A 25,846-nucleotide genomic window follows, 5' to 3' on the forward strand; every position below is an offset into this window, starting at 1 on the left:
AGCCTCGAGTTTGGGGCAGTTTGGGGGGGGTTGGGGTGCGGTTATCACCCGCGCCTCGCTGTCACAGTCCCTTTGTCCCCTGCGGTGGTGGCGGGGACCGTGACCGTGTTCTGCGGGCAGGATGGCACGGAAGAACACGGGCTGGCATGTAATTTGGGGTTGGCTAAAGATTAAGCTCTGGCCAGGTGAGAATGAGCACCTGCGGCCCCGGAGCGGCATTCCAGAGGCACGGGTCACAGGATGGGCGAGTCCCGTGCCCGGCCGGCCACCTGCAGCCAGCTCTCCGTCATGGCAGAGCTCCACCGGCTCTGCTCTGCCTGGAAAGAGTGTTCTAAAAATTGCCAGCCTTCCCCAGCTAAAGTAGGTGAAATATTTATAAACCCATCCTCTAGAGAAGACCTTTTGCGCAAGCATCAACCGCTCCGGCTTTAAAACCCGCGCCCTCCCCCCGCCCCAAGGCAGCTTGTGCTGCTTACCCAGGCAAGGGGCAACTTTAATTGCGTTTGTCTGGCACGGTGGCACCTTTTCAGGGCCACGGGGGACCGCGGGGAGGGCTGGCAGCAGGGGGAAAAAAAAAAAAAGAAAAAAAAAGGGAATTTCTGGATTTCCTGCCTGGTCTGCGCTCTGTTCCAGCGGGTGTAGCCGCTGTGGCTGCGCTTTAATGCCAGGGAGGGCGCAGAGGGGTCGCCCCACTTTTGGGAGGATGATGCGACCCACGCGGGGGGGAGCTGGGAGCGATGAGGGTGAAGAGGATGAGGGTGAGGAGGAGGAAGGCGGGCACGCGACGCCGCTTCCAGCGCCCGAGGGACGCGCCGGGGTCCGGCGGGGCGGCTCCGGGGGCGGCGGGGATGGAGAGGAGCCCCGCTCCGCCCGGCCCGGAGGCGGAGCCAGCGCCCGGCGCGGCGGGATCGGGAGCCACATCCCGCAAAGGAGGAGCGGGGCCGGGCACGGCAGCGGGGCGGCGGCGGGGCCCGAGCCCAGCGCCCGAGCTCCAGCAGCGGGGCCGCCCCGCGCCGCCGCCGCCCGCACGATGTGGTGGGACGAGCGGGTGTCGGCGCGGTTCCGCAGGAACCTGCAGCCCACCCTCACCTACTGGAGCGTCTTCTTCAGCTTCGGCCTCTGCATCGCCTTCCTGGGGCCCACGCTGCTGGACCTGCGCTGCCAGACCCAGAGCTCGCTCTCGCAGATCACCTGGGTCTTCTTCTCGCAGCAGTTCTGCCTCCTGCTCGGCAGCTGCCTCGGAGGGGTCTTCAAGAGGACGTAAGAGCCTGGCAAACTCAGCGCTGCTCCCTCGGGGGGTCCCCGCAGAGCCCCCTCCCTTAGCCCGGATCGCGGGTGGGCAGCGCCGGCCGCCCCGAGCCGGGCTTGGGGGATGAGCCGGGTTTGGCTAAGCCGGGTTTGGGGGATTGAGCCGTGCTTGGGGGGCTGAGCCGGGTTTGGAGGGCTGAGCCGTGCTTGGGGGGCTGAGTCAGGCTTGGGGGGCTGAGTCAGGTTTGAGGGGTTGAGCCGGGCTTGGGGGCTGAGCCGGGTTTGGCTGAGCCGGGTTTGAGGAGTTGAACCGGGCTTGGGGGGCTGAGCCGGATTTGCGGGGCTGAGCCGGGCCGTGGGATGATGCTGCGTGGGAAAACCATTCCCGAGTGGAAGCGAGCGCGGGGGGCGTCGCGGAGGGTCCGCAGCCCTCTGGCCTCGGAGGGGAGGGGGTTTCCCTCCCCCGGCCGCCCCGCTCGGCTCCCGGTGCGGTTCCATCCCCCGGAGAGGAGCCGCCGCTCCCTGGAGCCCCGCGCAGCCACAGCCTGAGCGTGAACTTCCAGCCAGAACTTCCCGCGAGGGTTTTGTTTTGTTGTTTTGGGTTTTTTTTTTCCTCCTTAACCTTGGTTGTTTATCGCCCAAGAATATATTTGGAAGCGTGTTTTAATAACCTCGGCGCTGGAAATGGTGGCAGCGCCGCGTTTTCCAGGAGTTTGGGCGAACACGTGGAGGGATGCGAGCGGTCCTCGTGGTGTGGCTGAGGGGAGGGGGGGACACCGGGCCGGGGGGGACCTTGAGGGGCCCCGAGAGAGCCCCAAACAGGGACTCACAGCCAGCCTCGTGTCCAGGATGTGCTGCAGATAAATCACCCAGGCTGGCTCAAGGCTGAAGATTGCCAGGGAGGCGTTTGATTTGGGGCTGGGTGACAGCTCCGGGATCAGCTGATTATTTACGTTGTCACCGCTCCTGGGGCGGTGATGTAACGTGGCAGCCCCGTGTGTGAGAGAGATCCACGCACCGCGAGTGGGGCTGAGCAGGGAGAATCCCCCCAGGAATCCTTGAAAAACCTCGTTTGGTGTTAAATATTTGCGGATCGAGGGGGAGCCCCGGCTCCTGGAGCGCCTGTGAATCGCCACCGTGGGACGCGGAGCTGTCCTGGCCCCCGGAGCTGGGGGAGGAGGGGACAAGTGGGGGATTGGGGACAGCACGTGGGGACCTCGCTGCGGCTGTGCCACGGTGCTGGGTCAGCAGCAGAGCCTCTGCCAGCCCCCGGGCTGCCTCGCATATGTTTGGAGGAGCAGGGGAGGGAAATGCAGAATTCCTGCTGCCAGCTCCTTCCCAAAGCTCCGGCTCTCTGCTGCACAGAACCCATCGGGGGTTTTGTGCTTGGGGATTCCCAAACTTTGAGCTCCACAGCTGCATTTTGGGGGGGGAAAGAGTGTGTTTGGTGCTGGTTGGGAAGCAGGATGTGCTTAGGATTTTGGAGAAAAAGGGATTTGGGGAGTCCCCACTGGAGACTGACAGCCCTGCCAGGCAGGCAGGAGGGAATATTTGGGATATTTGGAGCTTGTGAGTGTTGTGGGGAGGTTACTCAGAGCCTTGCAGCCTCCAAATGAGTGGGAATAAGAATTGTTCAGGCTTCAGGAGCTCGGGTACAATCCCTTCTTCAGGGATGGATGGATTGAGCTGTCCTGCCAAGGCTTTATAAATCAAATTACGCCGCCCTCAGGGCCTCGGTGCTGCGCAGGGAGGAGCACTGGACAGGTCATCTTTTCCAGTTAGGAGCTGGAAAGCTGCTGTGGAGCATCCCTGAGCCTGGCTGCGAGCTGAGTGTGGTTCCTGGTGCCTGAGGGATGCAGAGTTTGCTGCTTCCTTTGGGTTAAATCGGTCTGGGTGACCCCTGAGGGACAGCAGTGCCAGGGTTTGGGGCAGGAATGGGTGGTGGCACCTGAACCCAGGCTCTCCCATCCCCAGAGGAGCTGCTGGGTGCTGCTCCTGGAGCTCTGGGAGGAGAGATTTCAGGGCTGCTCTGTCCCTTCAGCACAACCCAGCTCCAGGATTCCCTCTGCTGCGAGATTTCAAGGAAAAACAAATTTTGTCACAGCCAGGGGACGGAGGAACGATGCTGCTGCTCTGTCCTGCAGCCCTGGATTGCTGCTGGTCCCTTCCCTGAGTTTTTGGGGGTGCAGAGGCAGGGCTGGGGGAGCAGCCCCCCAGGAAATGGGGTTTGAGCTCTCATGTCCACCTCAGGCTGCTGCTCCCCGGGGTTTGCTGGGATGTGTGCCCAGCTCTGCCCCAGGAAATGCAGCTTTTCCCAGGGCTTGTATCCCTGGGGCTGGGCTGGAGCCCTCCTCAGTCCCTGCTGCTGCTGGGGGGCTCCAGGAGCACGGAGAGCCCCCCAAAAAGGAGCCCTGAGCTCCTCTGAGCACCCCAAGGACTCCTCTTGCCTGGAATCAGCTGGAAAAGATTCCCAGGAGCCCCTGATGGAGCAGCCCCAGCCGTGGAGGTGGGACACACGAGGGGAGGTGAAATTTTGGGGAATTCCCACTCCTGACACTGCCAGCTCCAGGGGGGAGCTCTGTGCACCTGCATTTCACTTCCCTTCCCCGTTTTGTTGCATTTCAGGCTTGAACTGTGAGGTTAAAGCCCTGCACACGCTGCTGACAGAAGCACCAGAGTGCCCCAGATTGGTGTTGGGATTTTTTTTTTAATTCAGAAACGGCATTTTTGTGTCTGGTTGAAAATTTACTTTTGCTCCCAGGGTTTGGGGCAGCCCCGGGCTGACCCCAGTGGTGTGGGCAGAGATGAGGAGGGCACTGGGGAAACTGGAGCCGTGCTGGAGCCCTGGGCAGGCTCCTCTCAGCGTGATCCACCCCATTCCTGCAGGGCTGAGGAGACGGGACCCTTTTATTCTCCTTTCACAGCCCCTGTGTGTGTCACCAGCTCCCAGGGACAGCCCTGTTCTGTCCCTGCCCCCACATTCCCATCTCCTGGAGGTTCCTGGAGCTCTCAGGACACTTCAGTTGTCACCGCCACCTTTTGTTGCTCAGAGAGCAGCACAGGATGAGCCCCTTGGGGCCACAGAACTCCCCGAGGCTGGCCCTGCTTCCCGCAGGAGACAAGGGGATAATCCTCGCCTCCTCCACATCCTCACCTTGTCCCCTCGGGGCTTTGGGTTTCTAATGATCAGTTTTGCAAGTCTGAGCTGGCCTGATTATCATTTTTCCTCTTGATGTGAGGGATTTGGAAAACACTCCCTGAGGTGATTAAAAAAAAAACCTGTGCTGGGAGCTGAAGAAATCCTGCTGCGACCGGAACGGGAGGTGGGGGTTCCTAAATCCGTGTGGGTGGGACAGGGGAAGCTTTGCTGGCCTTGGCTGCAGGATTGGCTCTGGAATTGCCCATCCTGATCCTATGGAGATCAGCCCCAACCTCTCCTGGGCAGCTGCGGGCTTGGGATGGAGCCAGGGCGTGCTCTGAGTGCTCTGAAATGAAATTTGGGACATTGCAAGGCTCGTTTCACACCCTGCTGGAGGCGAGCCTGCCCTGGGCTGTGCCAGAGCTGTGCTGGGGACACAGACCAGGCTGTGACATCAGGGCTGCTTCTGCCGCCCTTCGGAGGGGTTTGGCATCATCAGGACAGGCTGAGCTCACGGGGTGCCTCGCTTTGGGTGCCTCCCAAGGGTTTTGGGTCTCAGGAAATCATCCCTGGGTGCTGAGCTGAGTCCCCAACTCCACCGGGGGCCTGGCACTGGCAGCAGCAATTCCTTGGTCCCCCCTGGTGCCAGGGCCAGCAGGGCTGGGTGCCACCTTGGGCTGGTGGCATTTGCAGGGGGCACAATTGTGTCATCAAGCCATGGCTGGAGGCAGAAATTTTTACCCGGGGTGACATTTTTAATGCTCATTAAGGACATAACACCCCCCAGTCAGTGTTTCACTGGTGAGGACCCTGCTCCCCAGGGGGGTTCTGAACTGGAGGCGTTTTGGGGATGCTCTGGGAGGTTTCCCCATCGCTCCCAGCCTCGGATTCCCCAGCTCTGGTGCCTCTGCCCCTCTCCCCCTGCTCTGCACCCTGGAGGGAGCAGCCTCGGCTCTCCAGGCTCGGAGCTGCTCCTCTCTCATTTGTCAGGCGCTTTTCCTGCCGTGACTGTGCACATCTCGCCCGGCTCCCTCCCTCCCTCCCTCCCTCCCTCCCCCAGAAATCCCACAGCTCTGCTGTCAGAGGACCATCAGTAGTCACAGCTTGGAAAATATTGTCTGCTCCTGCCCTGGGCTGGGCTGGGCACCTGGAGGCTCTGGCACGGCCAGAGGAACCAGGAGGGGCAGGAGAGAGGGGCAGGAGAGAGGGGCAGGAGGTGCCCTTGGCCCAGCAGGAGCGGCAAGCAGGACATGGAGGGTCAGGTCACTGTGGGGCTGCAGTGCCCTTGGCCTTGGCCCTTGGCAGGAGCGGCAAAGGACACGGAGGGCCAGGTCACTGTGGGGCTGCAGATGGAGCAGGGCTGTGACAGGGCCAGGGCTGTGACAGAGCCAGGGACAGTGCCAGACCCAGATCTGTGATATGGCCCAGGGCTGTGACAGGGCCAGGGACAAGTGACATGGCCAGGGACAGTGACATGGCCAGGGAAAAGTGCCATGGCTAGGGACAGTGACAGAGGCAGGGACAGTGACAGCCAGGGACAGTGCCAGGCCCAGATCTGTGATATGGCCCAGGGCTGTGACATGGCCAGGGACAAGTGACATGGCCACAGCAGTGACAGGGCCTCGGGGGCAGTGACAAGGCCATGGCCAGGCTGTCCTGGCAGGGCAGGGGGTCTGGCTGGAAGCTGGGTCTCCTCCTCCTCCTCTTCCTCAGAGCCTTCTCCAGCCTGGCTGGGGGTGTGGAGCAGAGATGGGGGATTTTCCTTCCTGGGCACTGCTCAGACCCACATCCCCCAGTTACTGCTAATTACCAACTGCCACCACCCGGGCTGTGACAGGGACCTGGATGCCACTCGCTGTCTGCTGTGCCACTCCAGCCCCATCTCTCTGCTCATTCCAGTGCTTCACTCTCTGCTCCTGCTTCCCTCCTTCCTTCCCTCCTTCCTTCCTGCCTTCCCTCTTGGCAGCCCCGGGGCCGCGCAGTGCCAGCCCAGGCACTGCTCACTGCCAGAGCCGGGAGGGGACAGATCCCAGCCCTGGGAGGGGACAGATCCCAGCCCTGGGAAGGGACAGATCCCATCCTGGGAAGGGACAGATCCTGGCCCTCAGAGGGGACAGATTTTATTCCTCCTGGAATGCGGGTTTGGAGGGCTGGTTGCTCTTCTCTCATCTGAGAGGCATCACCCTGCAGGAGGAGATGACAGTGTCCCGGGCTGGCTGCAGGGAAGGGTGACACCATGCTGAGGGGTGTGGAGCATCTCCCTCCTCTCTCCAGGAAATCTGGGGCTGCAGGAGCTGGAGCTGCAATTCCAGGGCTGGGAACAGGAGGTGAGGGCAGCGTGGCTGTTGGATTACATCTTTTTCTGACCCAGAGATGAGGTGTTTCAAAACCTTTTGTGCCATTTTCAGTCTCATGAGAAGGGTGAGACAATACAGGTGTTACAATTCACACCACCACAATCAGAAGCTATTTCCTGATTACAATACACAATAAGTTCTTGGTTTATCAGCTTTAGCCACACCATGCTGTAAATGCCTTAAAGCCAATTTTCTATAAATCCATTTCCCACACGTGACCGCTGCTCTGGTGGTGGCCCTGATTCTGTCCTGCCTCTCCCCTCCCCAGGCTGGCCCAGTCCCTGCTGGCCCTGTTTGCCTCGTCCCTGGCCATCTCGCTGGTGTTTGCCATCATCCCCCTGTGCCACAACGTGGTGGTGCTGGCCGTGGTCATGGCCGTGGCCGGGCTGGCCATGGGCTGCATCGACACCATCTCCAACATGCAGCTGGTCAAGATCTACCAGAAGGACTCTGCCATCTTCCTGCAGGTGAGAGCGGGGTCCTCAACGCCCCTGGGCAGCTCTAGGATGGAGTTGAGGAGGAAATTCTCCCCAGAAATGGTGGTTGGGCATTGGGAGGGTGGCATCACCATTCCTGGAAAGCCTGGCTGTGGCATCTTGGGGCCTTCATCACCCCGGGCCGGTTTAGGATGGACTTTATGAGGAACTTTTTCCCAGAAAGTGTGATTGGGCATTGGGAGGGTGGAGGCACGATCCCTGGGGTGTCTGAGGAAAGCCTGGCTGTGGCACCATGGCAGGTTTAGGATGCCCTGGGCAGGTTTAGGATGGAGTTTAGGAGGAATTTATCCCTAGAAAGGCTGGTTGGACATTGGGAAGGTGGCATCACCATTCCTGGAAAGCCTGGCTGTGGCACTGTGATGCCCTCACTGCCCTGGGCTTAGGAGGAATTTCTTTCCAGAAAGGGTGGTTGGGCATTGGGAAGGTGGCATCAGCGTTCCTGGGTGTGTCTGAGGAAAGCCTGGCTGTGGCACTGTGATGCCCTCACTGCCCTGGGCTTAGGAGGAATTTCTTTCCAGAAAGGGTGGTTGGGCATTGGGAAGGTGGCATCACCATCCCTGGGTGTGTCTGAGGAAAGCCTGGCTGTGGCACCGTGGGGCCCTTACTGCCCTGGGCAGGTTTAGGATGGAGTTTAGGTAGAATTTCTCCCCAGAAAGGGTGGTTGGGCATTGGGAGGGTGGCATCACCATTCCTGCAAAGCCTGGCTGTGGCACTATGGCAGGTTTAGGATGCCCTGAGCAGGTTTAGGATGGAGTTTAGGAGGATTTTCTCCCCAGAAAGGGTGGTTGGGAATTGGGAGGGTGGCATCACCATCCCTGGAGGTGTTGGTGGAAAGTGGCACTCAGGTCTGGTGACACAGTGGTGTCAGGTTACAGGTTGGACTCGATCACAAAAAGTCTTTTCCAACCTAATTAATTCTGTGATTTGAGGAGGAGCTGGGGGGGCTGTGCCACCCTCCTGCTCCAGCGTGTCCCCTCCTGCAGGCCCTGCACTTCTTCGTGGGTTTCGGGGCGCTGCTGAGCCCCCTGATCGCCGACCCCTTCCTGTCGGACACCAACTGCATCCTGGCCAACGGCACGGCCAACGCCTCCAGCAACCTCCCGCACATCCGCAAGTCCCTGGTGCCACACCACCCCGGCAACCTGTCCCACTACGACCTGCCCATGAAGGGCATGGTGGTGACACGCGTGTCCTACGCCTTCTGGATCATGGCCCTCATCAATGTGAGTGCTGCAGCTGGATATCCAGCCGGGATCGTCCCGGCAGTATCCAGCTGGGATCATCCCAGGAATAATGGGTGATGCTGCCTGGCAGCTCCTTCCCTCTGGAATTCAGCTCTCAGAGCTCAAGGATGTGCACATTCCCCTTCTCCTGTCCCTGCTTTGCCACCCCTCCACCAGCACCGGGCAAGGGGAGCTGCACTTCCTTTCCTTGGGCATTTATGAAATTATTGAAACACCCCCATTTTCCCCATCCAGGGGTTTCCAGGCCCTCCCAGCTCCCTGTGGGAGGAGCTTGGGCAGGTGCTGGGATGAGTTTCTGGGTAGAATTACCCAAAAAAGGCCCAGCCTGGGAGGAGACACAGCTTTAATTACCTCCAGCTCTGTCTGTGCCACGGGAAATGTGCTTTTAATTACTCCAGAGCCAGCGGATCCTGAGCAAACCCATTGAGCTTCACACCTGCTTTGAACCCGATGATGTGTCTGATTTGGGAATTTCCAGAGCCCTCTCTGTCCCCAGCCGTGTCCTGAGGGTGTTTTTGGGGTAGGATGGCACCACAGGCTGTGGGTTTGTGCATCAGGACACGCTCAAGTGCTGCACGCAGGGGTGGGTGGGTGGAATACAGAATTCCCAGGACTCCCACAGGCTGTGGAGGAACACCAGGAACGTGGAAGGGAGGCTGGGAGACTGAGAGGTTTTGGGATAAGGGTTAAATAACAAACACACAGTGGGGAGTTGGATGTGCTCAGCTCCCCAGCCAAGCTGTGATTGCCCTTCCCAAATCCTCACGGAGGAAACTGATTTTGTTTTATTTAAACCATCCCAACCTGCTGGAGATGCTGGGAGCAGCTCAGCTCCAAAGTGCTGACCCTTTTCCAGCAGAGGAAGATGATGGGAAGGGGTTTTTAAACCTCCAGGGACATGGATGAAAAGAGTTAACAACAGAAATGGAAACCAGGAGCAGCAGCTTGGTTATAAAATGGCCAAATCCCACATTTCCAGCCCGGTTTTTGTGTGGATTCTGACAAGGCACGAGCTGAAATGATTCATTTCGAGCTCTTGCTTTTGTTTAGAGTGGAAATGTCTCAATCTGACTCTGGCACAAGTGCTCAGTGCAGAGCTGACAGCGGAGCTGTGCCGATGTTTTTGAAGCAAAATGGGTTTGCTTTGGGAAAATGAAGCAGCTCAGCATAATCAAAACAAAGCACTTGGATCACTCCCAGCCAAAATCTTTCACTTGACAAGAAAAAATTTTTGCCTTTTCATCCCGATTTTGGAACAAAACCTCCATATTTTAGAGTTCAGTTCTCCCACAGAACGGAAATTTCATCACCCAGCCCGTTGCAAGGGGCTGGAAATCAGGGAAATGTTCCGTGGAGAGGGAGGTGTTTGTCAGGAAGGTGCTTTCCCAGGGGAAGTGTGGGACACTCCATTGTGCTCCACAGGAGCCTGGGATACAATGGCAGGGAAGGATCCCGGATTCCTGGGGGGAACAGACAGAAATAGCAGCGGGAGGGAAGGAAGGAGCTGGAATATCCCCACGCTGAGATGGGGATGCAGCAGCTTGTGGAGGTTTTGGGGATGGATAAAAGCTGCCAGGTGAGGGAGGGAGCAGCTCTGGGAATTTGGGAAGTGTTGGATGCAGGGAATTAGGAATTCTGCTTGGACAGGTGAGGGAGGGAGCAGCTCTGGGAATTTGGGAAGTTTTCAGTGCAGGGAACTGGGGGTTCTGTTTGGCCCTTGGCTCCTGGTGGGGAATGCTCTGGTGTCCCTTTTTCCCTTGGGAAAAGAAAATCTTCCTGCCAAAAAAAAAAACCCTCCTAAAAAAAGCAGCAAAAAATATCCTGGGAAGGAATTCTGAGAGAAAATGGCACCAAAATCTGGCTGCCCAGGACGGATGGTCAGGGATGGGATTGGGTGGCCACAGCCATGGGTGGGACCTCCTAAAACTGTCCCAGCCTGGTTAAAGCAAAAAGGACCTGGTGGATTTAAAGCTGAGGGTGTGGAGAGCAGGGAAAACCCCAGAGTGGAACTGGGAATTGGGGAATCCCAAACTGGGACCTTGTCCTCGAGGCTGGGAGTGCCCAGGGCCGTTATCTGCACAGCCAGGCCGTCTGAGGGGAGGGAATATTTCTGCTAAATCTGCAATTCAGAAGAATGAAATCTGGTCCTGACCTCCGGAAGGATCAGAACTATCAAGCAAATGCGTTTTTCTTCCATGGGACCGAACTCACTGTTCCTATTCCCATTGTTCCCAGAACAATGCAGGCCTCATAAATGAATTCAGGCGCGAGGGGCGGGGTGGGAGGGATGGGGGGGAATTCTCCATACATTTAAATCATGCCACGAGCCAACAAAAGGCAGGAAATTTGGAGCTGGAGCTCACACTTGCTCCCAGACATGTAGAAAACAAGGGAATGAGCTGTCACTTAGGATTTCCTGGCTTTCTCCCCCAGTTGGTTGCAGTGTAAACACCGCTGGGCTGTGCTGGGAGGAGACGGGAGAGCTTCGCTCGCTCCCCTCTGTTTCCTCACCAAAAAAAAAAAAAAAAAGAAAAGAAAAGGAAAAAAAAGAAAAGGAAAAAAAGAGCCATTCCCCATGGAACAGGAGGCACCGGGGCGTCGTGGGTGTAGGCTGAGAGCACCCCCCTTTTCCCCCCAAAAAAAAAAAAAAAAAAAGAAAAGAAAAAAAAGAGCCATTGCCCGTGGAATTGGAGGCACCGGGGCGTCGTGGGTGTGGGCTGGGAGCGGGCTCATCCCTTGGGATCACCGTGCCAGGGGCTCCTGCTGCCCCATGGATGTGGGGTGGGACAGTGGAGTGCTGGAGCATCCCTGGCTGCACAGAGGACCCCAGAGCTGTGGCTGGACCCTCCCTGCTCCGCTCAGGCTGTGCCAGGGGGATGCTGCAGGGCACTGGGCTGTCCCTGTTGGCCTGGGAACCACGGGCACAGCCTGGGAACCACGGGCTCCTCTCTCAGGAGGTGCTGAGCAACCCCTGCTAATGGCTGGGGACGGGGCTGGGAGCAGCTCCCTCTTCCCTCCCGCAGAATTCCAACTGCTCTGCTCCCACAGGCAGCAGCTGCTCTGGGGTTTCACTCTTTGGGTAGCAGCAGCCAGGGTTGGATCCCAGAATGTTTGGGGTTTGTAGGGCTGGCACTTTGGGAGGTTTGTCTCGGGGTTTCTGTGCCCATTTCCAGGTGAAAGAAGCAGCAAAAAATATCGTGGGAAGGAATAGTCTGGGAGAAAATGGCACCAAAATCTGGCTGCCCAGGACGGATGGTCAGGGATGGGATTGGGTGGCCACAGCCATGGGTGGGACCTCCTAAAACTGTCCCAGCCTGGTTAAAGCAAAAAGGACCTGGTGGATTTAAAGCTGAGGGTGTGGAGAGCAGGGAAAACCCCAGAGTGGGACTGGGAACTGGGGAATCCCAAACTGGGGGCAATGGATACACCCCAATGCTGGGGCCTGGGACTGGCTGGGGATGCCCCAGCAGATCAGGAGACTTTTCTCCTGTTTTTCTCCCTCTTTTCCCCTCTCTCCTATCCCCACCCAGCCTCGGCATCTCCTTGTCCCATCCCCGTCTCTCCTTGCTCTGAAATTCCCTTCAGGCACCTCCCCTGCGGAATCTGAGCCCAGCACCTCAAACCGCTGCTGCTGGGGGAGCTGGGCTGTGGTTTTGGGGTGGTTTTGGGGTGTTCTTGGGACGTTCAGGTGCTCACCCCCTCTGTGTCCCCTCCCCAGCTGCCGGTACCCATCGCTGTGTTCTTCCTGCTCTACAAGGAGCGGATGGTGCCCTGCTTCAACGGCAGCAGCCACCCGCTGCTGTCAGCTGACGAGCTGGCCCTGGAGACACGGCCTGGGGACAAGGACGAGCTCTCCGCCGCTGGCCAGAGACCCCACACAGCCGCAGGTGAGCTGGAGGTGCCTCTCTTGTGGATTTGGGGGAGAAAAAGCCATATTTGAGCGTGTCTGGGTGTAATGGGAGATCCAGCACTGCTGTCTGAGGAGGAAACAAAGTGTGCAAAGTGTGCACAGGGGTCCCATCCAGGGGCACCCAAACAATCCATATGGTGCCCAATTACCCTGAAATTAGATGGAATCTTCAACAGAGGTTGGTATCCCAATCCCAGTGAGGCCTCCAGGCTGTGTTTCTCCATTCCATGTTTCTCCAAGCCATCCTAAAGCCAACCCTGGGCCCCCCAACACATGGCAGTTGTGCACCTTCATTCTCTCCTGGTTTTGGGTCACATTTCTTACTGATTATTCAGTTTAAAAGTGGTCATTGTGCTGCAGATGCTGATTTTTGTAGGAAAGGAATAAGAAATAACAAATTTCCCCTCCCTTGTTTGAGGGGAAAAGTGAAATCCAGCAATAGTTTGCTCTTGACCTCATGGCTGCACCCTGCCTTGGGGACAATGGTGACATTGTTCTTTCTTAGCCAGGAGAGACGTGTCAGAGTCAATTCCTTGGGTAAATAGTGAATCTCAGAAGTAAATATGGCATAGGACTCTGGGGAGTGTTCCGTGTTATTCCTGGAAAGATGGCTTTGCCCCTGGGCAAGAAAAGGGAATTTCAGGAAATTCTTCAAGGTCAGGAGGTGCTGAGATGTGGGAGGGCTCAGGGGTGATGCCAAGCTCCGTGTGTGTGTGTCCCCCTCTCCCAAAGGTGCCTTGTTGGGTGCAATATCCCTTATCCAAGGATTGGGAGCTCTCCTGGGCAGGGCTCCCCTGTGGGGCAGCTCCAGGGATGAGGGGATTTGGGCCATGAGTGCCGTGGTTGTGTTTTCATTGCCTGTGAGAGTGGGGCCAGAACTGGGGAGCCCCAAAATGGGAAAAGGAGCATGAGCAGCTGCAGTAAGAGAAATGGCAGCAGAGCCCAGGGTTTTGGGGTGAGAAGAGCCAGGATTTTGGGATGAGGAGAGCCCAGGTTCTTGGAGTGTGGAGAGTGAGGATCTTGGAGTGTGGAGAGCCAGGGTTTTGGGGTATGGAGAACCCAGGGTTTTGGGGTGAGAAGAGCCAGGATTTTGGAGTATGGAGATCTGGGATGCCAAGGTATGGAGAGCCCAGGATTTTGAGGTGAGGAGAGCCCAGGATTTTGGTGTATGGAAAGCCAGGATTTTGGGGTGTGAAGAGCCCAGCATCCCTGAGGGTGTGGGCAGCAGGTTCCCCAAAGAACCAGGATCCCACGCTGTGGAGATCCAGCATCCCAGGCTGTGGGCAGACCCCACACCCATTCCCATTTCCTTCTGGAAGCTTAGAGGAAGGTAAAGGTGAGGTGGAGCCCCCCAAGCTCAGCAGTGCCCCACGTCCAGGGTCCTGGTTGGCTCTGTCCTGCAGCTGTCCCACAAAGCAAACCCCACTGAGGGCTGGCAGCCACCCAGCCCCGGGGGGACGTTCTGGTCAGGTTTGCTTTGCATTGTTCTCCACCAGGTCACGAGGATTTGTTCAGCTGCTGCCAAAGCAAGAACTTCCAAGGGGTTTCCTTCACCTATTTCGCCGTGCACATCACCGGGGCTCTGGTTCTCTTCATGACTGACGGGATCGTGGTGAGTTCAGTGCCCAAAGATCTGGATTTTTTCCCTTCTGAACCCCTGTGAAACCCCCAGGGGCTCGTCAGGGGTTAATGGTGAGAGGGGTTTGACAGGTTTGGGAATTTCCCAAGCTCTCCATCTCCAAGGATAAGCAACCCTGAGCTCTAAATGTGATGTTTGGAGAGTGAGGAACTCCAAGAGGGCAAGGAGTATCTCTGCAGGCTGGGCTTTTCCCTGGGACAGCTGTGGAGCTTTGCCCTTTTAGGACAGACTAAACCCCACATCCTGCTGCTGGTGGATCTGCAAACCCTTCCACCATGCACAGGCTCTCCACCACGAACAGCTGAGGGACAGAGGAGCCTGAAGTCCCCACGGGGATGTGACAGAGAGGATTTTCCTGCAGGGAGAGTACTCAGGCTTCGTGTACAGCTACGCCGTGGAGGAGCCGCTGGCCGTGGTGCACAAGGTGGCCGGGTACCTGCCCAGCCTCTTCTGGGGCTTCATCACCCTGGGCAGGCTCATCTCCATCCCTGTGTCCTACAGGATGAAGCCAGCCACCATGGTCTTCATCAACGTGGTAAGGATGGGGTTAATTCCTTGGATTTAACACCTGGGGGCTTTGCACAGGTAGGGTGGGCAAGGTGCCCTCCGGGTAGCCACGATTTGAAATTTGATGGCCCAGCTTTCCTGAGCCTGCTCCTCAGCTGGGAAAGCACCAGGAGAGTTGGCACTGAAAAATTGCCCATTTTATTGACCTTACACAGTGACTCCTTCATCCACAGGGAACATCCTGGGATTGCCATGGCAAAGGGAAGACAGGTCACGCTGTAAATTCTCTGCTTAGGCTGCAGCAGCTGGCAGGGCTTGCTGAAGTCAATAAAACACCTTGGGAAAGGGGCAGGAATCCTTGTGGGAGGTGTAAGGAGGATCTGTGTGAGGACATGGCAGAAAACAGGGAGGGGATGATCCCAATCCCGCTTCTTACGGAGACAAAAAGCAAAGCAGGCAGTTAACTGCCAATTTATTTGAACCAGAAGTGATTTTGGTGGCTATATTTTGGTAATAAAACACATTACAGTGTGTTACAATATCCATCTAACAGGGTGGGGAGAAGATTTTGGGGTGTTCTGAGTAAAAAACCACCTGGCTGACACTGACCCCGTGCAGTGCTGGGAGCTGTTGTAGGATCCAGCAGCTCCTGGAGTCACTGCAGCATCATCATAACAAATTCCAGCTGGAATTTGGCTGCTTCAGGATCCAAATTTCTGCTGAGCTGGAATATCAGAGCTCCCTCTGCTGACTCTGCCCTGGATCACTCGGGCATTTCCCAGAGCTTTTGGTTATTTCCCCTACAAGCCAGAGGTGAGGGAAAATTAATTTAAGTGCAGTTGCCTCTTTGGCTTTAATGCTGTGGCTGCTTTCTGAGCAGTTATTGAGAGTTAATTCTGTAATTATTGAGAGTGACTTCAGTCTTACTCAGCAGAATAAAGAATTATTAGTGATTAAGACATGTAAATATTGTGGAAGGTACTATTGCATTTAAAAGTATATTTTTCAGATAAAACCTTAAGTTTCTACATAATGAAATTAAGACTTAATTACCAAATTATATGATGAAAATTAGAAAATTCTTTAAAGTCGGATGGATTTTCTTTGGCCATTCAGTTTCTCAAACACTGATTTTTTTTTTTCTCCCAGCATATTTCCTCTTCCAGACTATCTCCCATTAAAAATAAACATATTTTCTCTTCCAGAACATTTCCTATTAAAACCAAACTCTAGACCCTGTTGCACTCAGCATTTTTCTGACTGATTTTTACGGGTGCTGCTCACAGGTTGGGGTCCTCATCACCTTCCTGCTGCTCCTGATTTTCTCCTCCAGCGTGGTTTTCCTGTTTGTGGGCACAGCATCCCTGGGGCTGTTCCTCAGCAGCACCTTCCCCAGCATGCTGGCCTACACCGAGGACATCCTGCAGTACAGAGGTGAGCTGCCATTTAACCAGGTGCATTTTTAGATTCCATCCCCCTTTTTCAGCTCCTTTCCTCCTCTCTCAAGAGGCCTGGAAGTTCAGGTTTGCTTTTGAAGGCAGATTTGTCGCAGGGAAGTGGCCAGTTCTCTGTTTTGCTGATGAATAAAGACCCCATGTAGGGATCCAGCCTTGGTTCATAGTTTGGGGAGCTCGGGGAGGGGCAGGAACGCTGCTTTGGAGGGACCTGGTTCTGAAAACATCACCAGGTTACCTGAGCTGGAAACCCAGAGCCTGGCCAGCTCCCCCAGGAGCTCCCTGCCAGTCCCTGTCTCGAGGGCAGTCAGACAGAAACACAAAAACCTTCCCAGCAACAGGCACCATCAGCTCTGCCAGCACAGACAGGTGACAGGAGATTGAATTTTTTTACTTCAACTTTCACTTTTCTGCACTACTGCAGGTCTGCTGAGGCGTTTTCAGCATTAAGTGGGAATACACACTGAGTATTTTTGATTTTTGTGTAGCAAGATCCACAAGAAAGCTTTAAAGGAGCACAGGGTGGCCCTGCTGGCTGTGTCACTCTGCTGCCACCACCCCTTGCCCTGTTTCCTCACAGGTTGTGCCACCACCGTGCTGGTGACTGGAGCTGGCATTGGAGAGATGGTGCTGCAGCTGCTGGTGGGCTCGGTGAGTAGCCAGGAGCTGGCAAAACCCGAAATAAATTTGGAATTTACGAGTCAAACCCTCAGTTCTGCTCCTGGGCACTCCCTGAGCCTTGAGTTATCAGCCAGCAAAGCCCTCCCTGATGATCCACGAGGAATCTTGAGTGATGTCTGATCCCTTTTTTTATTTCCCATCCCACTGCAGATTATCCATGATCGAGGCAGCTACAGTTTCCTGGTCTGTGGGATGATCTTTGGATGCTTGGCCTTCACCTTCTACGCCCTGCTGGTGTTTTTCCACAGGATGTACCCCAAGCCCTCCGCAGGTAAGGGAACCCCAGCCCTGAGCCCTGCTTTGGGATGGGAGCGAGAGCAGCACAAGCCTCACTCCAGAGATTCCAGCAAAATGCAAGGAAATGTTTATTTTCCTGCTGCTTCCTCTCTCCTTTTCCTGCTTTGTCTTGCCCACAAAGCCTTGGCAGCCACAGCTCAGGGTTTGCTTTCTTTTCTGCTGGAGAAGCAAGGGAAAAAAGCAGGAATCACAGACAGCACCAGCTCCCCTGGGCTGTTCCCTGGCTGAAATCCAGGGAATAAGCAGGGCTGCCATCCAAGGGCAGCTGTCAGGCTCTGGAAAAAGCCTCACAGATAAAGGATTTTTGAGTTATCACCTCAGTCTGGAGCTGCTGGTTGTTTTTATACGAAAGGAGCAAAGTGGGACAGGCAAAGAACTTCCAGGTGTGGCTTGGGCTGCGCTGGGCACTGCTGGGGTCACATCTCGAGGGCTGGGCCCTCAGTGTGAGGGGCTGGGAAAGGAATGGAGATGGGGAAGGGACTGGAGAATCCTGAGGGAGCTGGGAAGGGTTTGGAGAGTCCTGAGGGAGCTGGGAAGGGTTTGGAGACCCCTGAGGGAGCTGGGAAGGGTTTGGAGAGTCCTGAGGGAGCTGGGAAGGGGCTCAGCCTGGAGCAAAGGAGGCTCAGGGGGAATTTGTGGCTCTGCACAACTCCCTGCCAGGAGGGCACAGCCGGGGGGGATTTGGGATCTCATTCCAGGGAAAAGGGACAGGAGGAGAGGCAACGGCCTCAGGCTGGGCTGGGGAGGCTCAGGTTGGACATCAGCATGAATTCCTCCTGGAAAAGGCTGGACGGGGCTGCCCAGGGGGGTTTGGAGTGCCCATCCCTGCAGGTGCCCACACTGAACATGGTGGGGATGAGGGGGGTGACAGAATAACAACATTCCTGAGGGGAAAACCTCACACCCATCCCCTTTAATCTCAGTAAAAGTATCCATTGAGGTGAAATACCGATTTAATCTTTGCAGAGCTGGACGAGGCCTCCCCGGAGAAAGCAGCAGTGCCCGAGGACACGGGGCAGTACCAGCGCTGAGGGAGGGCCCGGCTCTGCACAAGCAATAAACCAGCCCCAATTAAGCATTTCTCCCAAGGGTGATTTCACATTTAATGAACTGAATCATGCAAGTTCTCTGCAATCAAAAGCACAGTAGGTGGGGTAAGGCAGAATCGAGGAAATCCAGCCCAAAATGTCGAGCTGAGCACTGGGGTTGTGCCAAAAATCCTGCCAGCCTGATCCCTGGGACTAAAAGCAGGGACATTTGCACAGCAGTTCCTCCTGCAAATGAAGTTTTTTCTCCTGCAAATGAAGTTTTTTTCTCCTGCAAATGAAGTTTTTTTCTCCTGCAAATGAACTTTTTTTTACCTGCTCAGGACAGAGAGTGAAAAGGAAAAGCTGCTCTCTGCTCCTCATCCAAGACTGAATGTCTCCTGGCTTGAATAGATTTTATTTCTGGCCTGTGGTGCACAGGAACCCACTGGAATTTGCAGCACAATCCTGGGTTTTCATTCGTTTTTGTGACTAGTTCTGTGCCACCTCCCTTGATCCTTCCCAAGGGGGGAAGTCCCACAGTGGCAGAGCCCCCCAGGTGCACACAGGCAGCAGGGCCTGTCTCTATTTGCACACTTAATTCCTGTATATTCCACACTCTAAACAGTGTCTTACTCAGCATGCTCAGGCCTCTTAAATGATTTTAAGTAATGTGCTGGTTCCTTTTGCTTTAAGTCACTCCTCGAGCTGCTCCAGCTGCAGTGTCTTATTTTATTGTTGGTTTTATTTCCAACTTCCAAGCCAAGCTCCAAGAGAGAAGAGATCCTTTTTTTTTAAATTTTATTTTTGGGAGCCAGGCTCCAGCTGCTTCACCTGTGCAATCTCCTCATCCAGGTGCCTTGTGTAAGGTACTCCCACAGCCCACGCATGGCCTGTCCCAGCCACCAGGAGAGGACTGGAATTTTGGGGAATGTCAAACTCCTCCTGTCAGGAGTGGCTGTGGATGCAACTCCTTGCTTGAACTGCTGTATGTGATGTACATATGTACGTGTGTATATAAAGCAGTGTTTAATTAAAGGTGATTGATTGCTAATTGCTCGCTGACTGGATTCACTCCAACACCTCCAGTTCTCAGTTCTTAAACTCATTAACTTGAAATCTAACACGTTTGGGTTTGTTTTTTTTTTTTTTTAATTAAACTGCTTTTGGAATTTGAAGAGCTGTGGAATGGTTTGGGTTGGGAGGGACCTTAAATCCCATAATCCCCTAAATCCCAAAGAGCCTGAATGGGATTTGCTGTGGGGTTGGAATAGAACTGGAATCTCTGCTAGGGTTGGAATCAAATCCCAGAAGGGTTTGGGATGGCAGGATCTTAAAAACCTTCTCATTCCAAGGCCAGGGACACTTCCACTGTCCCAGGTTTCTCCAGCCTGGCCTAGGACACTTCCAGGGTTGGGGCAGCCACGAATTTTCTGGGAAATTTCCATTTTTCCAAGCAGCAGCTCTTCCCTGCCATTAAATATCTCCACAGACTCCTGCAGAACAGAACCTGGGGCTGTTGAATTGCCATTTTCCTCGCTCAGGGTGAGTTTGGATCGGGTCAATGGAGCTGAATTCTGGGTTTAGCTCATCCCTGGACTTCAGGGACACCATCCTGCCTCAAATCCCATCGATTCTGTGATCCTGTAATGAAACCAAACCCAATTCCAGGCCAGGCTGGAGCACCCTGGGATGGAATGAGGAGGTTTTTAAACTCCTGCCATCCCAAACCCTTCTGGGATTTGATTCCAACCCATCCAGGCTGTAATTCTTCTGCAGCTCCACAGGATGCCACTGTTCCTCTCCTGGAGCTGCCCAGAATAAATCACCCGGAATGAAACAACCACAGACTGCAAAAGCCATTTACAGCAAAATGAAAACCCTCAATCTGTCCTTCCTGGAGCCCCTCCCAGCATGAGAGCATCTCTGGGCCCTGCTGGGAGGAAATGAGCACCAAAATTTGGGAAGAAATCTCCTCAGTTTGTGTCACAGCAGGGCTGGCAGCTCTGAAATCATCTCTCATTCTGGCCTGGCAGGTTTGGTAAAACAGAGCTCAATCTTTTCTCAGTTAAAATCCACCATCACAGTTCTTGGGCTTGGTAATTCCAATCTCCATTTTGGCTACTTAAGAGGGGGAAAAAATCCTTTTTTAGGAAATTTTCACCAGAATAGCACCTGATTTAGCAACACTTTAAAATACAATTTACCTCGAGGTCTGATGAATTCCCTCCTTATCCCATCCCCTGCAGCTGTAACTGTCTATTTTCTCTACTGAAAGTAAAAAAAAAAAAAGTCAAATGAGCAGAAACTTTGTTAAAAATATTTATTTAAAAAAATACAATTGTTTTGCATGTCTGGTTGCACATAACTATTAACATATGATTGACTTGAATAATTTGCTACAATGCTTTTTTTAAAGCCAGCTTGCATTATACAAAGCAAAATCCCTCTGTCAGTTCTTACATAAAATAGTTTTCTTTAACTATTCCCACCCCATTTTTAAAAAAAAAAAGATTGCAATACATTGATTTTTATTTTTATTTTTTTGTATTTTTTTTTTTTTTTTTGCACAAAAATCGAAGCAATAAAAAAGTCACCTGATTTCTCAGGAAAGACCTTCATGATGTTTGAATAACAATTCCCAAAGAGCCACTGCCAAAGCAGCATTTGTCACTTTGAAGTGTCAGGACAGTGCAAAGAAAGTTTTGCATCTTAAAAAGCTTTGCCTCCTGATTGTATTCAAACCTGAAATGTGCTCAAACAACTCCATCCCTGCCCTAATCCAGTTGCTCATACTCTGAATTTTCAGGATGATTTCCACGCTGAAGGTCTTCCTAAATGTTATCTCAGAAGGTTAAATAAAAGCAAAATTTAGTAACACTGAACAATTACTGAAAACTTTGGCTATTTATGTACTTGCATTACATACCAGCATTTTTTTTTTTTAAACACAATGGCATTAAGATACTCTAATAAGGTATTTAAAAATAAAAAGTTAGACTGAGAAGCAATTCTGTCCCAGGCAGGGTCACCTGGCTGGAACAAGGGGTGACTTTTACAGTTGTCTTGTCCAGAAAAGTCTCCAGTGTAGGAAGTTTCAGACACTCACTACAACATAACTTTGCCTCTTGAATTTGTAATATATATATATATATTTATATATATTTATAGAGAAAAGAAAAATGCAACTCTGTTCTGGAAAGAGCCACTGGAAATGTTCCCCCTTTCTGCTGCTTTCAGGGGAGTTTCCCCCACTGATTGTTCTGAAAATCCCAGCCAGGTAAAACTGGGAAAGGCAAAACTCCAGCCCAGAATTCCAGAGGGAGGGATCTGCTCCCAGCTCCCAAAAAACTGCCAAGAATCCAGCTCAGCATGAAAATTCCAGCAAGGAACCACCCCAAAATCACCTTCCCAAACCAGATGTGCACTCCAGGAATGAACAGGACAACACACACAGCTGGGTGGGGGTGCTGGAGTGGCTAAAAATGGATTGAAATTGATTTAAATGCCTCCAAGACACAAAAAAAAAACCTGCCCAGCCCAGGGAAGCTGGAGCAGCTGCTGCTGGATGTGTGCTGATTCCCAGGATTCTGACCTCCCAGAATTCCTGCTGGAGAAGGATGATGAATTCCAGCTGCCCTGATCTCCTGTAGGGGACATGACCACTGTGTTTCCCTGGAATTTTTCCCTTTTTTTTTTTTTTTTTTCTTTTTCCCAGCTTTAATTATTCCAAATCAACTTCTCAGCTCTAAAAACAGAGGGGAAGAAGCATTAAATGTGCTACTGTACCCATCACAAAGCACTGTGACGTACATAAGGCCATCTGGTAACACTGCAACAGGCTACAAAACAGGTTGGAAAAGGGAATTTCAGGATCTTTTTCAAAGCTACAAAGAAGAAATCTCAACCCTGTTCACAGAGAATGAAACGTTTCAAAAGTATATTTTATACAGAAAAAAAAAACAACTCTGTGCAACTGAACAACAGCACAATAACAACAAAAAAATAAAAAGTCAACACAATTCTAGGAAGCGGTTTCAAAGCTTGGAGGGGTTAGGACATGCTAGGGAAAAATAAAAATACAGCCCCAAAACTCATCCCAGGGAGCTGAGAGCAAAGCCAGGGATTGGAAAATTGGAGCCCCCCACCCCAGCACACAGCACACTCCAGGATCCATGCACAGGCCACCCTTCCTGTGTTCCAAAAAACACAGAAAAATCACCCTAAAGGAAAGGGAAAAAATCAAAATAAACAACAACAGCTTCCAGTTATTGGTACAGCACTGCTGAAACGGGGCTGGGATCAGCTGCAGCCTCTCCTCACTCAGATCCCTGATTTCCAAAGGCTCAGGATTCTCCTGTTCCACCCCTGCTTTGAGATGAAAACCTCCTCCAACACAAGCTCAGCAGAAAAATCTTTGAAATCAAGCCCAAACTTTTGTTCCATGCACACAAAACTACTCAAAAACACATTTAAGACTTTTTTTTTTACAGGAGATGTGGCAACCAACAATGTCAAAAATAAACCTTTGGCAACTCACGAGTGCACGCTGGGGCAGGATTGATTTGAGTGCTAAAAGAGAAGAAAAAAACCCAAAAAAACCTCCCAAGGGAGTGCAAAGTATTTCAAAGTGGCCACTGCAGAGTGCAGAATCTGCTCAGAGGGAGGATGGGGATATTTATATGGATTTTTGGGAACACATCCTGCCAGGCATGACCCACGTGTGCTCCAGGCAGACTTAAACACTGAGGAATCTAAAAAAAAAAATACAAATTTTCAGCTCTGAGTGTGCTTCTCATCAGGGCCTGGAAGAGCTCCACAAGCAAAATCTGCTGCTTTCTTTGGGAGGTGGAAACAAAATTTATTTTTTGCCAGTTTTTAGAGTGGTTTTGTTCCAAAATAATTTATAGGAAGCAGATACTTTGTTGTTCCAACAGGGAAATGTTGGAATATCCAGGGAGAAACAGGGCCTTGCCCACCTGTGGTCAGACAGAAAAACAACCTGCAGGGAACACATTCTCCTGATTCCTGCTTGTTCCTGGCACAAAGGCAGGAATAAAATCCCTCAGTCCGGGATTTACTGACACCAAACCCAAAATTTCACCTTTCTGCCCCAAGCCCTTCAGGGAATCCCGACAGGAATGGGCAGCACTGCCCTTGTGGCTCCTCTGTTTTGCCCTCCTGACTAAAATCAGGCTCTGCAGGAAGATTTGGTTCCATTCCCAAGGATTTCTCTCTGTCCAGAGCCACCTCTCCATTCCTCAGTCACTCCCAGTGAATTCTGTGCCCCAAAAATGCCTCAGGAATGAACAGGACAACAGTGGCACACAGCTGGATGGGAATGGGGGTGCTGGAGTGTTTAAAAATTGAATTAAATTGATTTAAATCCCTCCAAGACACAAAAAACCCTGCCCAGTCCAGCGAAGTTGGAGCAGCTGCCAAAATCACCTTCCCAAACCAGATGTGCACTCCAGGAATGCACAGGACAACGCACACAGCTGGATGGGGGAACTAAAAATTGATTGAAATTTATTTAAATCCCCCCAAGACACAAAAAACCTGCCCAGGCCAGGGAAGCTGGAGCAGCTGCTGCTGGATGTGTGCTGATTCCCAGGATTCTGACCTCCCAGAATTCCTGCTGGAGAAGGATTCACCCCCAGATGAATTCCAGATCTCGCACACAACTGCTGTGTCTCCCTAGATTTTTCTCCCTTTTTTATTTTTTTCCAGCTTTATTATTCCAAATCAACTTCTCAGCTCTAAAAGCAGAGGGGAATAAGCATTCCCCAAGGCAAAGGGACGTAAAACTTTTGGGATCAACTGCATTTGATCCCAAAATCTTCCTCTGCCAGCTGTGATTCCAGCAGCTCCAACCTGTCCCACTCCCCTGGATCTGCTCACACTCAACAGCCACTGCTAATTGCTGCTTAATTAACTCCAAATCAACCCATAAACCTCTGTTTAGGCAGCACCACCCTCATCAAACACCCTGGAGAGCTCCTGAGTGAATATTCAAGAATTTTGGGCTCCTCTCAGGGGCTGCTTGCAACACCCCACTCTCTGATTTTGAAGACAAAACCACCCCATCCCACCAGCTCAGAGACAAAAGGTCTCTTATTTTCTTTTTTCCCATTTCTACTCTTCCAGATCCAGATTCTATTCCTCACAGACCTGAGGAAGAAAACAAACCAAAACACTCACCCACAACTCAAAAGTTTCTAAGTTCCTGTGGATTTTAACAACATTCCCTGACCCACTGCTGAGGTTGATTTCCAGAGCTGACACTGAGATGGACTGGAAACAAATCTGCCTTAAAAATGGGAGAGGTTCAACTGCAGAGCACATCAAAAACTGCCAGAAAACAGGAGCAAAACAAGGTAAATAAAGGAATGAACCCACAAGAGAGGGGCAGAGCTGATCTCAGCGGGAGGAAAAGCTCCAGGAGGGGAGCAGAGCCTTTCACTCCCACCCAGCCCAGCTGGGACCCCCAGGACTCCCTGGGCTGGGGGAAGCTGGAGAAGGGAGATCTGCACCTCAGCAGCTTCACTGCCCTCAGAATCAGCATCAAAAACCCAAAATGTTCCATTTGTGAGATAGCTGAGGTCTGAAAATGCATCAGAGGGGAAAATATCCCAACCAAAGCCCTTCTGCTCTCACACAGCACTCCATCACCCCAAAGATTCCGTGGGTGTGAAGCCTGGGGATGCTCCAAGTGAAAACAAGGAATTGTCCAACTCCAGGGATTCTATCCCTTCCTACTGCAAAACAGAGCTTGAATGTGCCAAAATCTGGGCACAGGAATTGCATCCCCTGCTGAGGACAGGTCTGAAACAAAGCTCTAAACCTAAAGCTGCTGCTAAAAAAACCCCAAAATTCCTCATCACCCTCTTTTTACTAGGAAAGACAGAACACCAAGGTCTCTAGAACCATGGGCCATTTTTCTGCTTCCACGAGCTGCTCCTGCCAGGAACTCTGAAAATCCAGGATCCCAAAGAGAGCCAGGCAGCAGCAGCAGCTCCCCATGGAAAAATAAACCAAAAAAATAAAAAGATTTCCAGAAGCAAGACACGAGTTCAGCTTCCAGGATTCCCTAAATCCTAGGGAATTAGAATTTTTGGGTTTCATGGAGGGTGTGACCAACAGTAGGGGTTTATTCCCACCTCCAGAAGCTGGGGAGGATGCTGGGTTCTTGTCTGTCTTTTACCAAACTCTTTTGTTCTACCAAAATGCTTTGACCTTCCACAAAACCCAAACCAGCCAGGAACAAACTGATGCAAAAATTACCAAGCATTCCACAAAACCAAAGCTACTCCAGCAACAGGAACCTAAGAAAAAAAAAAAGCTTCTGTAATGCTGCATTTTAAATTTTTTTTTTCGTTTTTTTTTTTAAAAAAAAAAAAAAAAGCTTCTGCAATGCTGCATTTTAGATTTTTTTTTCGTTTTTTTTTTTTTTTTTTTTAAATCACCACGGTACAGAACTAAACCAGAATCTACTCTAACCCCACCTGCCTTAGGCTAAATTAAAAACAAGTTGTGAGGAGCTGCACAAACTGCTCCTGAAGTGACCTAAAGAACCAGCAGCTGACAGAGCTGAGCCCCCAGGGAGGCTCTGTCAGGAATGTGACCCAGGAAAAGCTGGCAGCTCCCTGTCAGTGCATGGGCCTGAAGAGGCAGCACATGAACAAGGAAATATTCCCTTCAGTGACCTGAAAATTGCAGTGGAGAAAAGGCAGCAAAAGCTGCTCCTCTCCCACCTCCTCTCCCTTTCCCATCAGCTTTCCCAGCTGCTTCCTGAGCTTCTCATCCTGTCCACATTGATTTTTTTTCCTGCCTCATTTTTATTTTTTC

General features: G+C 52.6%; 1 protein-coding gene and 1 long non-coding RNA gene across 2 annotated transcripts; one reads left to right on the plus strand and one right to left on the minus strand.

Moving 5' to 3' along the window:
• The first annotated feature begins 906 nt into the window (after positions 1–906).
• MFSD4A (major facilitator superfamily domain containing 4A) lies at positions 907–18,665 on the plus strand. Its single transcript, XM_041422752.1, has 10 exons — positions 907–1,260; positions 7,013–7,211; positions 8,225–8,464; positions 12,204–12,372; positions 13,892–14,007; positions 14,396–14,569; positions 15,828–15,975; positions 16,576–16,646; positions 16,827–16,947; positions 17,940–18,665. Exons 1-10 carry the CDS (start codon positions 1,031–1,033, stop codon positions 18,002–18,004), a joined length of 1,533 nt encoding a protein of 510 aa, XP_041278686.1. The 5' UTR covers positions 907–1,030; the 3' UTR covers positions 18,005–18,665.
• A 1,642-nt stretch (positions 18,666–20,307) lies between these two features.
• Positions 20,308–25,380, minus strand: LOC121345525. Its single transcript, XR_005953978.1, has 2 exons — positions 23,622–25,380; positions 20,308–21,593 (listed from the first exon to the last, which is right to left on the minus strand). It is a non-coding gene; the product is annotated as an uncharacterized LOC121345525 (long non-coding RNA).
• Positions 25,381–25,846: the final 466 nt, after the last annotated feature.

This window comes from Onychostruthus taczanowskii, unplaced genomic scaffold (genome assembly GCF_017590055.1).
Source record: "Onychostruthus taczanowskii isolate IOZ18803 unplaced genomic scaffold, ASM1759005v1 scaffold74, whole genome shotgun sequence".
Classification (NCBI taxonomy): domain Eukaryota; kingdom Metazoa; phylum Chordata; class Aves; order Passeriformes; family Passeridae; genus Onychostruthus; species Onychostruthus taczanowskii.